This window comes from Terrapene carolina, unplaced genomic scaffold (assembly GCF_002925995.2).
Source record: "Terrapene carolina triunguis isolate 2854851 unplaced genomic scaffold, T_m_triunguis-2.0 Scaffold62, whole genome shotgun sequence".
In the NCBI taxonomy this organism is placed as follows: Eukaryota; Metazoa; Chordata; order Testudines; family Emydidae; genus Terrapene; species Terrapene triunguis.
The window spans coordinates 55,872,150-55,885,116 of NW_020664413.1; the positions used below are offsets into that span (position 1 = coordinate 55,872,150).

The 12,967-nt window shown below is 43.9% G+C and overlaps 1 protein-coding gene across 1 annotated transcript in view; it reads left to right on the top strand.

Moving 5' to 3' along the window:
• The window catches only part of LOC115271148 (aldehyde oxidase 2-like), a 107,771-nt gene extending 102,613 nt beyond the window's left edge, over positions 1–5,158 (top strand). Inside the window, exon 33 of the mRNA XM_029910525.1 lies at positions 5,031–5,158. Coding sequence (XP_029766385.1) covers positions 5,031–5,084 — 54 coding nt within the window. The 3' untranslated portion in view covers positions 5,085–5,158. The remainder of the gene's footprint in view (positions 1–5,030) is intronic.
• Positions 5,159–12,967: the final 7,809 nt, after the last annotated feature.

Genomic DNA, 12,967 nt, shown 5'->3' on the forward strand with positions numbered 1-12,967 from the left:
GGCCAATGCAGCATATACTGACAGCTAGAGATGAGAAATCATAAACTGGGGGGTTGGCTGAATCAGGCTCTGAACCTCCCAATCTGTTCAGTTTCTTCACTGGTAATGACTTGAATTTATATAGCACCTTCCCTCCAGAAGAACCCAAAAGTACTTTACAAATTATGGGCTGACTTTGTCCCTTGTGTCATTTCATTTACTTCTGTAGCATTACACCAGTAATGAATTTGTTCCCATACAAGTGTCTATATTTACACTGATCGACAGTGGCTTCCAAATAATATCTGGATGGCCCTTAAGGTGTTGGCTTTAAACTGTAAAGCTCTAGTGCCTGGTTCTCTCAGATCATCTCATTCTCTGTGTGATACTCTGGCCTTTTTTATCACTGGTGGTTCTCACATCCTGGGTTGTATGAGAGACTAGAAGCAGGGCTTCTTTGGTGAGGGTCCTCAACTGTAAAATTCATTCCCCACTTTGATTCACCAGAGCCTAGATCCTTGGCCTTCACATCATGTTATATGTCTCCTTTGTTCTCCCAAGCTTTCTATGTGGGGTGGAAGGGAATTGAAGGATGTATTCTGTCACAGTGGGACAGCATTAATTTCTGTGGGTTTGCTGGAGGATTATGTGGCATGACTCAACATGCCCCTACTCCCTGCCCTCCTATTCCACTCCAAAACCCAAAGAGCGCAAAATTCCCAGGGTTCACACAGAAAGGCTTTTGTAGGGTTGGAGGGAGAGGTGCATGATGCCACGTTGTGCCCCCACCTGACAGATTTGGGCCATTTTTGCAGATTTTTCTGCTGCATTAATCGCCCTCTGTGCTCTAAACAGAGAGGGATGACCTGGCCCTGACACATCTGGCCTTGCTTGCCAAGAATCTATGTCCATTTATAGCCTGCAGTAAAAGAAATGGAGTAAAGCATGGAAGCCAAACCACATAAATGGCAAAGGCGTAGCCACCATCGTAGCCAAAACCTGTATCCAAACTGTAAAGCAAATCTTTAAACTAATCACACTTTCTTGGGATGGGAAAATAGGCTCCGTTTTGTTGCTTGGGAGCCATCAAACCAGGCTATGATAAGCGCCTTTATTTAAAGCTTTCCCCTTAAATCAGGGCCTTGTGGAGTACCTGTTTGCAGTCATAACTTGTCAATGTCAACTGAGGAGTCTCTCTCTGCCTGCTTAGATAAACACACCACAGCATGTTCTGATCCAAGCTGGTTTTGGTGGCGCTATAACACAGTAGAGAAAACCATCCAGGCAATTCCCCAGCAGGCTTAAAGGGCAGATCAAACCAGACGCAGATGGAACCTGCTCACAACCTCTGCCCTATCCAATCTGGGTGTTAGAAAAAGATGATGATGAGTGCACTGGTGAGCCACAGAGCGAGGGCCATTGTGAAACACCGGGAACATATTGCCAGCATAGCTGCTGAGCACAGGGCCATGCAGAAATTCTGCTTGGCCATTCTGTGGATGATAGCACAACCTGACCCTTTTTGTTTCCAACTTTCCAAACCCTTGGAAAAACACACACCAGTTTCACTACTCTGCTTCCAGTGGGAAAGAGGGGGATAGGGACCTACACAAGAGCATGTAGCATGATGAAACAAGCAGCCATGCCCTCTTCACTCAGGGTGAACTACAGTAGGCATGGAGACACAGTCCAAAGCCCTCTGTGCCACTGAAGCTCCCAGCTGGGGGCAGGAGGCTGGCCAAAAATGTCAGTCTGAAGAAGCTGCTGTGGGCAGGCAGACAGAGTGAATCCAGTGGCCCAGACTGTTTGATCCAGGGGCACAAAGGGGCAGCATCTGAAAATAACAGTCCTGGAGGGGCATCCTTGCAACCCCTTTGCCTGCCTGCAAGTTGGGGGAATGAATTCCATCTCCACCTCTGCTTATTTCCCTGCACAATGTTAAATGTAGGCCATACTTATAGGACAGGGGATTCTATCCTAGAAAGCAGTGACTGAGAAATATTTGGGAGATGTGGTGGATAATCAGGTGAACATCAGCTCCCAGTGCAACCCTCTGACCAAAAGGGCTAATGCAATTCTTGAATGGACAAATTGGGGAATGTCAAGTAGGGGCAGAGGGGTTATTATACCTCTGTATTTGGCACTGGTGTGACCACTGCTGGAATACTGTGTCCAGTTCTGGTGCCCACAATTCAAGAAGGATATTGATAAATTGGAGAGGGTTCAGAGAAGAGCCACAAGAATGATTAAAGGATAAGAAAACATGACTTAGGGATAGACCCAAGGAGCTCAATCTATTTAGCTTGACAAAGAGATGGTTAAGGGGTGACTTGATTACAGACTGTCAGTACCTACATGGGGAACAAATATTTGATACTGGGCTTTTCAGTCTAGTAGAGAAAAGTATAACACAATGCAATGACTGGTAGATGAAGCTAGACAAATTCAGACTGGAAATAAGGTATACATTTTTAACAGTGCGAGCAATTAACCATTGCAACAATTTACCAAGGATCATGGTAGATTCTCCATCACTGTGTATTTTTAAATCAAGATTGAATGTTTTTCCAAAAGATGCTCCATGAATTATTTGGGGGGAGCTCTATGGCCTGTGCTATACAGGAGGTCAGACTAGATGATCACAGTGGTCTCTTCTGGCCTTGGAGTCTATGAATTACTTAGGTTATTATTATTACTTATACTACAATGATGCCTAGAGGCTGTGACAACTCTTGGGGTACACAGGACTGTGAGTCACCTTGTTACCCCCTTGCCTCCAGCGTAGGGGAGACTTGCTTGTGCATAGCTGGGTGTCAGCTCCCTGACAGCACTAGCCTGTTAGTCACCCAAACGCTCTCCTCTGGACTATGATAGCCCTTGCTTTGCTTTGCAGGTTAACAATAGGTGTACCCAAATCCCCAAGCTCCTTTGAAGTGTTCCATTGTAGTGTCTAGCCCCTTCTCCACTGAACACCCACAGAAATACCCAGGCTGCTGGCCACAGAGGAACAGTGTATGCACCAGCTTGAATGACTCATCTCAGGATCAGCACCTAGCTTAATATCCCAGAATTTAGATGTATTGGTAGTGAAAACAAGGATAAGTTTATTACCAAAGATTCAAGAGATAGTGAGTAAGGATAATGGAAACAAAAGATTACATATAAAGCAAAATCATAACATGCTTTCTAGAGACTAAACTTAACTATTAGGTTAATCTCCTGTCCAATGAAGTTTATCTCACTCAAAGCCTTGTGCACTGTCCTCCACCAAGACTAGTTGTGATGCAGTTTTCATGAAAGTAAATCCACTGCCCGTTTACTTCCGAGGTGCAGGATGACGGGGTATTGTCTTTGTTTGAAGGCCAGAAGAAGGGGTTCAAGAAAGATTTATTCGAGGATGTGGTCCCCATCCAGTATGGATTGTAATTGTTTGATGGATTCCATTATAGGGTAGTAGGTGACAACTAGGGATGGGCAGTCTTGGGAGGTTTTTTAGATACAGTTGCTGTACACAGTAATAACTAGGCAGTGTGAGAAAAATCCATTGACTTGGAAGATAAATGTCACTAAGGATAAGGCCATTTTTACAGGCAAATTTTTGTTAATTTCTTTTACTTGCAAATATGCTCCCTGCAAAAATGTGAGTGCAATTCTATATCTATATACCCTGATCTTATAAACTTAATGGCAGTGGAACCAAAGACCAGGAGGGATCCTTGGTTCTTTTCTAGGAGGGCTTCTCACCCACCCTCCTGCCACACATCTCCAGTCCTTTCTCAGCCTCTTTACGGAAGTCTCAGTTCCCTGGTGTTAATAGGGTGTTTAGTAGTGTCTTTCAAGGCTGGCAGTCTGCCCAGGAGACAGTATTAGCCTGATTAATTTAATTCCCATTTGCTAATGCCCAGCCCTACTTCCTGCAGCCTCAAACTTACTTTCAGAAAAGATCTGCAAAAATTAAAATGGCACCAGCACTGCCATTGCAGTGGGGAGGGATTGAGTCACAAAGGAAAAGACTGGGTCATTGAAGGTTGACAAACCAGACCTTCTCCCTTGCTGTTTGTGCAGGAATTTCAGTCATGTCTACCATTAAAGAGCAATCCCTTTACCACATGCAATTCAACTTGTTTTGGCCAGTGACACCAAGTCTGTGGGCCATATTTTCTCCTCTGAGATTTCCTTCTGATGGGGTAAAGCAGTGGGAATCCCACTCCTTTTGAAATCAGAGGCAAGGGACTTAAGGCAACACAAGATAATGTATCTACTCCCATACCCATCTAAACCCCTGCATGAAAATTCAGCTTGGTTCATCTTATGTGGCTTCAGGGGAAAGCATGGGGGTGGGGGTCTGGAAATGGTGTTGATGGGAGAGAGCTCATTTTTGTTGCCCCGTCATGTTGGGACCCTGCAGGGCTTTCCCCCAGTAAGTTATTGCTGGTCAACATTAACTCTCACTCCACACCTTCAGACTTTCCACAGGGGAGGTTGGGCCTAAGCATAAAAAGGGAAACCAAGACAGAACAGTTCCCAAGGCAGCCATCAGACTAAACCATGGAAGGTCTAAGACTCTGCACTGATGCCCGCCCCATCACTCTAAGAATTCCCTTAGAGCTGTGCGATTCCCCTGCAGGTGTCATGACCGCTGTGGTTTAATATAGCCACAGTTCCACAGATAACCAATCTGCCCCCCCCACACCCGCCCGCCCCCAGTCACATGATGTAGTGGAAACTCTGCTGCCAATTTTTCTATCTAACTTCGGCCCTTTGGCCTGTAGGCTCATTTGTGAGCAGGCCTAAGCTGTCTGTGTTACTGGAGCTTGATTTTCATTAACTATGGTTATAAATCTTCTACAAGCTACTTAAGGTCATGGCTGATTTTACAATCCATTATAACCAAGGTGTGAAAGTATGGATTAGCCTGGACAGTGACATTTACATGGATAAAAATAAAACATTTTGGGACCACATATTTTGAATTACAGTGAATTCTCTCTTGTTTAATAATGTCAAACTTAACAAAACTATGATTTTTTCTTTTCTTTTTTCCGTTTTAGATTCCCAAAGATAAGCCTGGAACCTATAAACCTTGGGCCATCGACATAGCCTAATACTGTGTTTTCCAGAGTATGAAATAATTATGTGACTGTTGCCATCGCTGTTGGTTTAAAGCATTCCAAATGTAGTAATAAAATATTTGATTTAAAACCCACTCTCACACACATTTGTGGACCAAGATATTATTAACTGCGTCTGCAGCTCCACTGTACTGACAGAAAGAAGATCTTTAATTTTGGAGAAACTGTGGACCAAATTCTGCTCTCTGTTACATCATTGTAAATCGGAGTAACCCCATGGCCTTCAAGGTAATTACACACTGGAGTAGTAGAAAGCAGAATTTACCCCCAAATTGCAAGCTATGCTTCTTTGTCGCTTGTTGCATCCACTTTATGACCCACTTACACGCATTGTTGTCATTATTATTAACTGAGTCTATTGCTGTTGCACCTAGGAATCCCAATTCCATTACGCGCATGTACCAAAAAAATAAAGATATTCCTTTCCCCAGAGAGCTTCAGAGTCTAGGTCTCAGACATGATTCAATAGGTGAATGATACAGACACACGGATGGGGAGAAGTGGAGTTGAGAGGGAAAAATCACAACAAAATGAACTGAGTTTATCATAAAAGAAAAGGTGTCAGCTCACCACTTGCCCAACCAGTGCCAGATGGTAGTGATTTGTATGTAGGCATCATGATAGAGGTAGGTTTAAGGATTGGTTTTAAAGAAGATGAGGTGGCAGCCTGATGAATTTTGAGGGGGAATTTTTGTCAGAGAGGTGGGTTAAGGGGGCTCCCACCAATGCCTGAAAAGGTAGGAAGCCATTCAGTTTTGTTGTTTCTCATCCTCCACAATGCCTTCCAGAGGAGAGGAAGGAAGCCCTCTGTAATATTACTAGGAAGTCATCAGATGATGCAATTACAGATAGTTTTACAAATTCTGTATAATTTAATGTGTAAGTAGTTAGATCTTGGAGAAATGTTATATGTTTGTTTGGTTCATATTTAACACCCTTCACACTTCACCTGTAGACTGAGTGCAAATGATTTTGTCACTGTGTCATTTCAGCCTGAGATGCTGTCATCTGTAAGCAAAACTCCATCGTATATGGGTTTAGAACAGGGGAGGGCAAACTACAGCCCGCGGGCCGGATCCGGCCCATTAGGGCTTTCAATCTGGCCTGTGGGATTGCCAGCTCCGTGGCACAGCGGGGCTAAGGCAGGCTCCCTGCCTGCCCTGGTCCCACGCTGCTCCCGGAAGCAGCTGGCACCACGTCCCTGCGGCCTCTGGGGAGGTGGGGGCAGAGGGCTCCACGCACTGCCCTCGCCTGCAGGCACCACCCCCTGCAGCTCCCATTGGCCGGGAACGGGGAACCACGGCCAATGGGAGCTTTGGGAGTGACACCCTCAGGCGAGGGCAGTGCGCGGCGGAGCCGCCTGCCCCACCCCACCCCTAAGAGCCACTGCTAGACATGCTGGCCACTTCCAGGAGAGGCGTGGGGCCAGGGCAGGCAGAGAGCCTGCTTTAGCCCCGCTGTGTGCCACTGCCACCCCGGAGCCACATAGTCAATGATCGTAGGAGTTAGAAAAATGTGATACCTGCAAACAAATTAATTCCCTTGGTATCTTTCATTTGTTAGGTAGTGTGACGCTGTACCCCATAATGCTTAATATGGAACATAACTGGAATATGATCTACTGAATCTATCTATGCTACATATGTTATGTAACATATCTATATAAAGGTTATGATCTACCGAATCTATTAATCCTATCTGTATGCATGTATCATTTTTGTATTCAAAGTTATAAATATTGGCTGTGTACTGGCTTGATTTCTAAATAACCTTAGTAGCACATTTGGTCAGTTCCTGGAGAAAGGAATGTTGAAGTTAAGTACCTAATCAAGAGACACTTAAAGGACAATGAATCTTGGAATGCTCCAATCCACATAAAAAGTCTACTTGAGGACGCTCAAGGTAGCATGTAAACAATGGATGCTACCTGTAAAAACTGTGAGTCATGCATGGACATGTGACTTGCCCAGGTAACTCCTAAACTCCATCTTGGACTGGACTGTGCATAGGAGTGAGGAGGGGGTCTCCACCCACAAGAAAAAGTCTATTTAAACTCCTGAGAGACCCCTCCATGGTGGTCTTCAGCTGGCTAAAGAGAGAGCCTCCCTACCCCTCAGGATACTTGAAAGAAACTGGAACAAAGGACAGTGTGCCAGGTGTGTGAGTGATTACTGGACCCAGGCTAAAAGGAGATTAGTCTGTAAAAGGGAGCATTCTGGAACTGGTGAGGATCTTATTTGTATTCAGTTTGATTAGACATAGATTTGCGCATTTTTTTTTTATTTGGCTTGGTGACTTACTTTGTTCTGTCTGTTACTACTTGGAACCACTTAAATCCTACTTTCTGTATTTAATAAAATCACTTTTTACTTATTGATTAACTGAGAGTAAGTGAGTAATACCTGGGGGAGCAAACAGCTGTGCATATCTCTCTATCAGTGTTATAGAGGGCGAACAATTTATGAGTTTACCCTGTATAAGCTTTATACAGAGTAAAAGAAGCCAAACAAGTCGCTTCAAGCCTCGGCATTGACCCAAAAAATGAAAAGTGACTCAAGGATCCAGAAGAACAAGCAATTCTTTGACGACACAGGGGATGCAGACTATACGTTTGACTCTCCCGCTATTCAGTTCAAAGTACAGGTGTTCTTTCCAACAATGGATTTGCTTCTATCAGAGCTAGGAGGTCTTGGCAAAAGAATGGCTGAAGTCTCAAATTTATTTTCACCCATTTTTGTGTCCACCAGATAAAGTGGATGAATCTTCTATAGAAAATTTTGTTGACACTTTGGCCATAGCATATCCAAAAGACCTCCAGAGAGACGATCTTAAAGAGGAACTTAGAATCTTTTACAAAATAAAAGAAGATTCCAACTTAAGAGCTGATGGACATATAACCTCTGCACTTACACTTCTTAATGCTCTCTTCAAAAAAGGGTTGGAAAATGTGTTTCCACCGATTTGTATTTGTTTACGCCTACTAACAGTGTTGCCAGTGTCGGTAGCATCAGGAGAGCGTGCATTTAGTAAGCTAACATTGATTAAAAATCGTTTGCGTTCAGCCACCAGGGAAGAAAGACTGAACCAGTTGCTCACTTTGAGCATAGAATATGAAATGGCCAAAGACATAAGTTTTGATGACATTATTAATGAGCTCACCAAAATGAAAGTGAGGAAAAAATTTGCAGCTGTATAATTAATGTTCAGAACAATTTGTAAAAAAAGATTTCATAAGAAGCATTATGTAATTGCAAATGTATACATACCATTAAAGCATTTAATGTTTTTAAATAATGCATTTTGTGTATTTTCAAATTATTAAAAATTAATTTTTGAATGTATTTCACTGGTTATTTTTTACATTTCCAAATACGTTACTATAGTATTGCAACTTTTTTTTATGGAAGGGGCCCCTAAAATTGCTTTGCCCCAGGCCCCCTGAAACCTCTGGGCGGCCCTGGACCAGACAGCAAGTGCGAAAAATTGGGACAGGGGGTGGGGGAGTGTGTGTGTAATAGGAGCCCATTTAAGAAAAAGACCCAAAAATCGGGACTGTCCCTATAAAATCGGGACATCTGGTCACCCTAGATATTACACACACACACACATCCACCTAACATGAAGGCTGAACCAGTTTGGCAGGAGTATGAGAACACACTTAAGGTGCTTTGAGGTATGTCAATTCTGTATTTTAGTACTTGCTTTGTCTTTTAAATGTACCATTACTTTAAATTTTCTATTTGCCGTGTGGTTGTAGCCATGTTGGTCCCAGGATATTAGAGAGACAAGGTGGAAGAGGTAATATATTTTATTGGACCAGCTTCCTGTTGGTGAAAGAGACAAGTTTTTGAGCTACACACAAAGCTCTTCTTCAGGTCTGGGAAAGATGCTCAAAGTGTCACAGCTAAATATAATGTGGAACAGATTGTTAACATAAGTAGTTACACATTATAAGAGACTATTCAAGGTGAAGTGGCTCATTAACATATCTGCAGTCATAGGACAAAAAATGGGTGTTAGTGGGTTACATATTATTGTAATAAGCCATAAATCCAGTGTCTTTATTAAGTTCATGATTTTTAGTATCGAGTACAGTTATGAATTTAAGCTCCCAGGCTCATCTTTTGAAACTGTTGTGCAGGTTTCCTTTGAGGATGAAGACTAAGGCTACGTCTTCACTACCCGCCGATCCGGCTGGTAGCAATCGGTTTATCGGGGATCGACTTACCGCGTCTCGTGAGGACGCGGTAAAATCGATCCCTGATCGCTCTGCCGTCGACTCCGGAAATCCACCTCGACAAGAGGCGGCAGCGGAGTCAGCGGCAGCGCGGCAGCGGTCGGCTTTCCCCTGTCCTCACCGCCAGGTAAGCCGACCTAAAATACGCAACTTCAGCTACGGTATTCACGTAGCTGAAGTTGCGTATCTTAGGTCGGAACCCCGCTGTAGTGTAGACCTAGCCTGAGAGGTCAGATAGGGACTGAGTGCTTTGTGAAAAATGTTCACCCATGAGTTATAGGGAGTTTTTATCTTTTATCATTTTTTTGTGTGATTCATAGATTCATAGATTCTAGGACTGGAAGGGACCTCGAGAGGTCATCGAGTCCAGTCCCCTGCCCTCATGGCAGGACCAAATACTGTCTAGACCATCCCTGATAGACATTTATCTAACCTACTCTTAAATATCTCCAGAGATGGAGATTCCACAACCTCCCTAGGCAGTGCATTCATTTGAGAGTGTAGTTATTGTCTGGTTTCACATACACAGTTGATACTGGGGCATTTAGTGCACTGGATGATGTATTCCACATGTTGTGATAGGCACCTGTATGATCCATGGATCTTGAAAGGTTAGAGGGTTGTTTGAAGGCCAGAAGAGAAGTTTAGGAACGATTTCTTTCAGGATGGGGTCCCCATCAAGTATGGGTTGTAATTGTTTAATGATATCCCATATGGGATATCCCATTAATGATATCCCCATATCCAGTGTGGGATTGTAGGTAACAACTACGGCTATACGGTCAGAGGCTTTCCTCCTCCCCATATTGAAGCACGTTCTCTTGGGGTATTCCATGATGTGATCTACTTCTCTGGTGGAGTGTCCTTGTTTGGTGAAGGCAGTTTAAAGTGTGTCAAGATGTGTACCCTGGACTTTTTCCTTGGAGCATATTCTGTGGTATCTGAGTGCCTGGCTTAGATAACAGATTTCTTGGTGTGTTTGGGGTGGTTACTATGAAGTTAACTGTAGTGATCTGCGAGTTTCTTGTATATTGTTGTGTGTAGGGTTCCATTGTTGAAGCCGATTGTGATGTCCAGGAAGCAATGCTGGTGCAGGAGTGTTCTAGAGAGTTTAATGGATGGGTTGTGTTTGTTGAAGTTGTGGTGGAAATCTATGAGGTAGTTTAGGTCATTTGCCTAGAAGATGAAAACATCATTGATGTATCTCAGGTATATCATTGGTTTCATGGAGTATTTGTCCAAAAATTCTTCCTCAAGGTGGCCCATGAAGAAGTTGGCATACTAGGGAGCCATCCTACTACCTCTGTCTATTCCTGTCATAGGGCCAATAAAAGATATTACCTCCCCCTCCTTGTCTCTCTAATATCCTGGGACCAACATGGCTGCAACACTGCTAACTCAGATAGCACATTTATATGGGATACAAATAAATCTGGGTCTAAAAATCAGTCTGCTCTAATAAGTCCCAGTACAGGAAAGCATCCAATCCTTGAGGGGGCCACTTAGGGATCTGGGGCAAAAATCAGTACTTGGTCCTGCTAGTGAAGGCAGGGGGCTGGACTCAATGACCTTTCAGGGTCCCTTCCAGTTCTAGGCGATAGGATATCTCCATTAATTTATTTATTTAAATTTAATTTATTTATTTGGAAAGCACATAAGCCCCATTGAAGTCAATGGTACTTACTTAAGCACTTAAAGTTAATCATGTGCTGAAATGTTTTCCTGAATTGGGACTGTGACAGATATGCCTATTTCCTGCATATAGTTGGGAGACCTTATTGAATTAAGTTTAAGTATCTTTGCAATCCATTGTACTTAACACAAAGTTTAGGTATTACTGTGGAGTGAGATTGCATGTAACCTCTCTAGGGGGAGACATGATGTGAGGCCTGGGAGTTCATAGGACTATACTGAAAATGTGTCCGAGAAGAATGGACTTTTGGGACAAGTGTAAAGTGGATTTTCTGGGGAAATACCTACAGAGAGGTTAATGCAAATTCCTTGGTTATACAAAAACTCAGCCTCTTGGAGCTTCGTCCTGAGGAATGGATCACTGTGTACTGATCATCTGTTTCCAGAGGCTGGAGGTCAAAGGCCTTAGCTGTATAAATAAACAGCTGAACTACCTAGCTTGTATTCTGGTTCTGAATTATGTTATGAACTTGTAATAGGGTGACCAGATGAGAGACGTGAAATATCTGGACACCGGAGGAGGGGGGGTGGGTGCCAGCAGAGGAAGAAAAAAGAAACAAACCAAGAGCCAGCAGAGGAAAGAACAAAAACAAAAGCAAAAAAAAAAAGAGCCACTGGAGCATAGGAAAAATTGGTGGGGGCTGAGCTCCCACCAGCAGCTCCACGCCCCGCCCCCCCGCACCAGCTCGCCTCCGCCTCATCCTGCTTCTCCCCCCTCCCTCCAGCACTTGCGCCGCCATACAGCTGATTAGCGCAAGCCTGGGAGGAAGGGGGGAGGAATGCAGCGTGCTTGGGGAAGAGGCGGGGCCAGGGCGGGGATTTGGGGAGGGATCCAATAGGGGAGGGAGGGGGCGGAGCCGCGGCGGAGTTGGGGCAGGGGGGCGCAAGCTCCCTCCACCTGTGCGCTGGTGGGCAAAATATTGGGACAATTCGCATCCCGACTGAACATCGGTCGGGACGCGGGACAAACAAGTAAATATCGGGACAGTCCCGATAAAATTGGGACGTCTGGTCACCCTAACTTGTAACCACAAGGAAAATCTAGTTGTGGGTTTTGAAGGACTGACACCTACTGGAGCCTGAGCTTGGAGTTGGGGGGTAAGCTTTCTAGCTATGTGGGTAGGTTCTTTTGATTGTTTTTAAAATGTTTTCTCTGTAATGCTTTCACGTTAGGAATAAATGTGCTTGCTTAGAAAGGACTGTGTGGTATCTTGAAACTGCAGGCAACACACTGGAGAGAAAAAGTGCAGACACTAGCCTTTTCAATAGTCTGGTTTGCTGGGAATACCAAACTGCAGGCAGGGACCTGTGCAGCCTTAATAATCCCTGGTCAGGAGGGAGTGAGATGTCGTCCTTCACCAAAGAGAGATGATAGTTGGGATCTCAGAATGTGAATACAGGTGCAGTTACTCTAAAACTGTGACAGGAACCATAAGGAGGAACAGCAGAAGGCAAATGTGTTACTGAGACCTTATCTGCAACCGAACAAATGCTATTATTATTTATTATTAATACTGTAACCATGATAAAATAACAAATACACCCTAGTTATTCACCCCCCTGGGCTTCATAGGGCAGTCTATCTATGCCATGCCTGCCCTGTTTAGATGGTAAATCCTTTTTGTATTTTGTACAACGCTAAGCACATTGTTGGTACCTTAAAAATACATAATGCCATCATATGTAAATATGTATTACATTTTTTAGGGGGGAAAAATGCCTTCTCCCTCTGTAATTTTGTTAAACCTGGCGAAAATTGAGAGCGTCCACAAACTGAATAGTTTATATTGCAACAAAAGAAAAAAAAGGCTCATTTTGCCATCTTTATCTGGAGGCAGAACACGCATTAGCTCTCCTGTGTCTATTGCCCACTGCGATCAGAGCGGGAACGCACTTGCTCTTTGTCAGCCTAACGAAGCAGGACGGA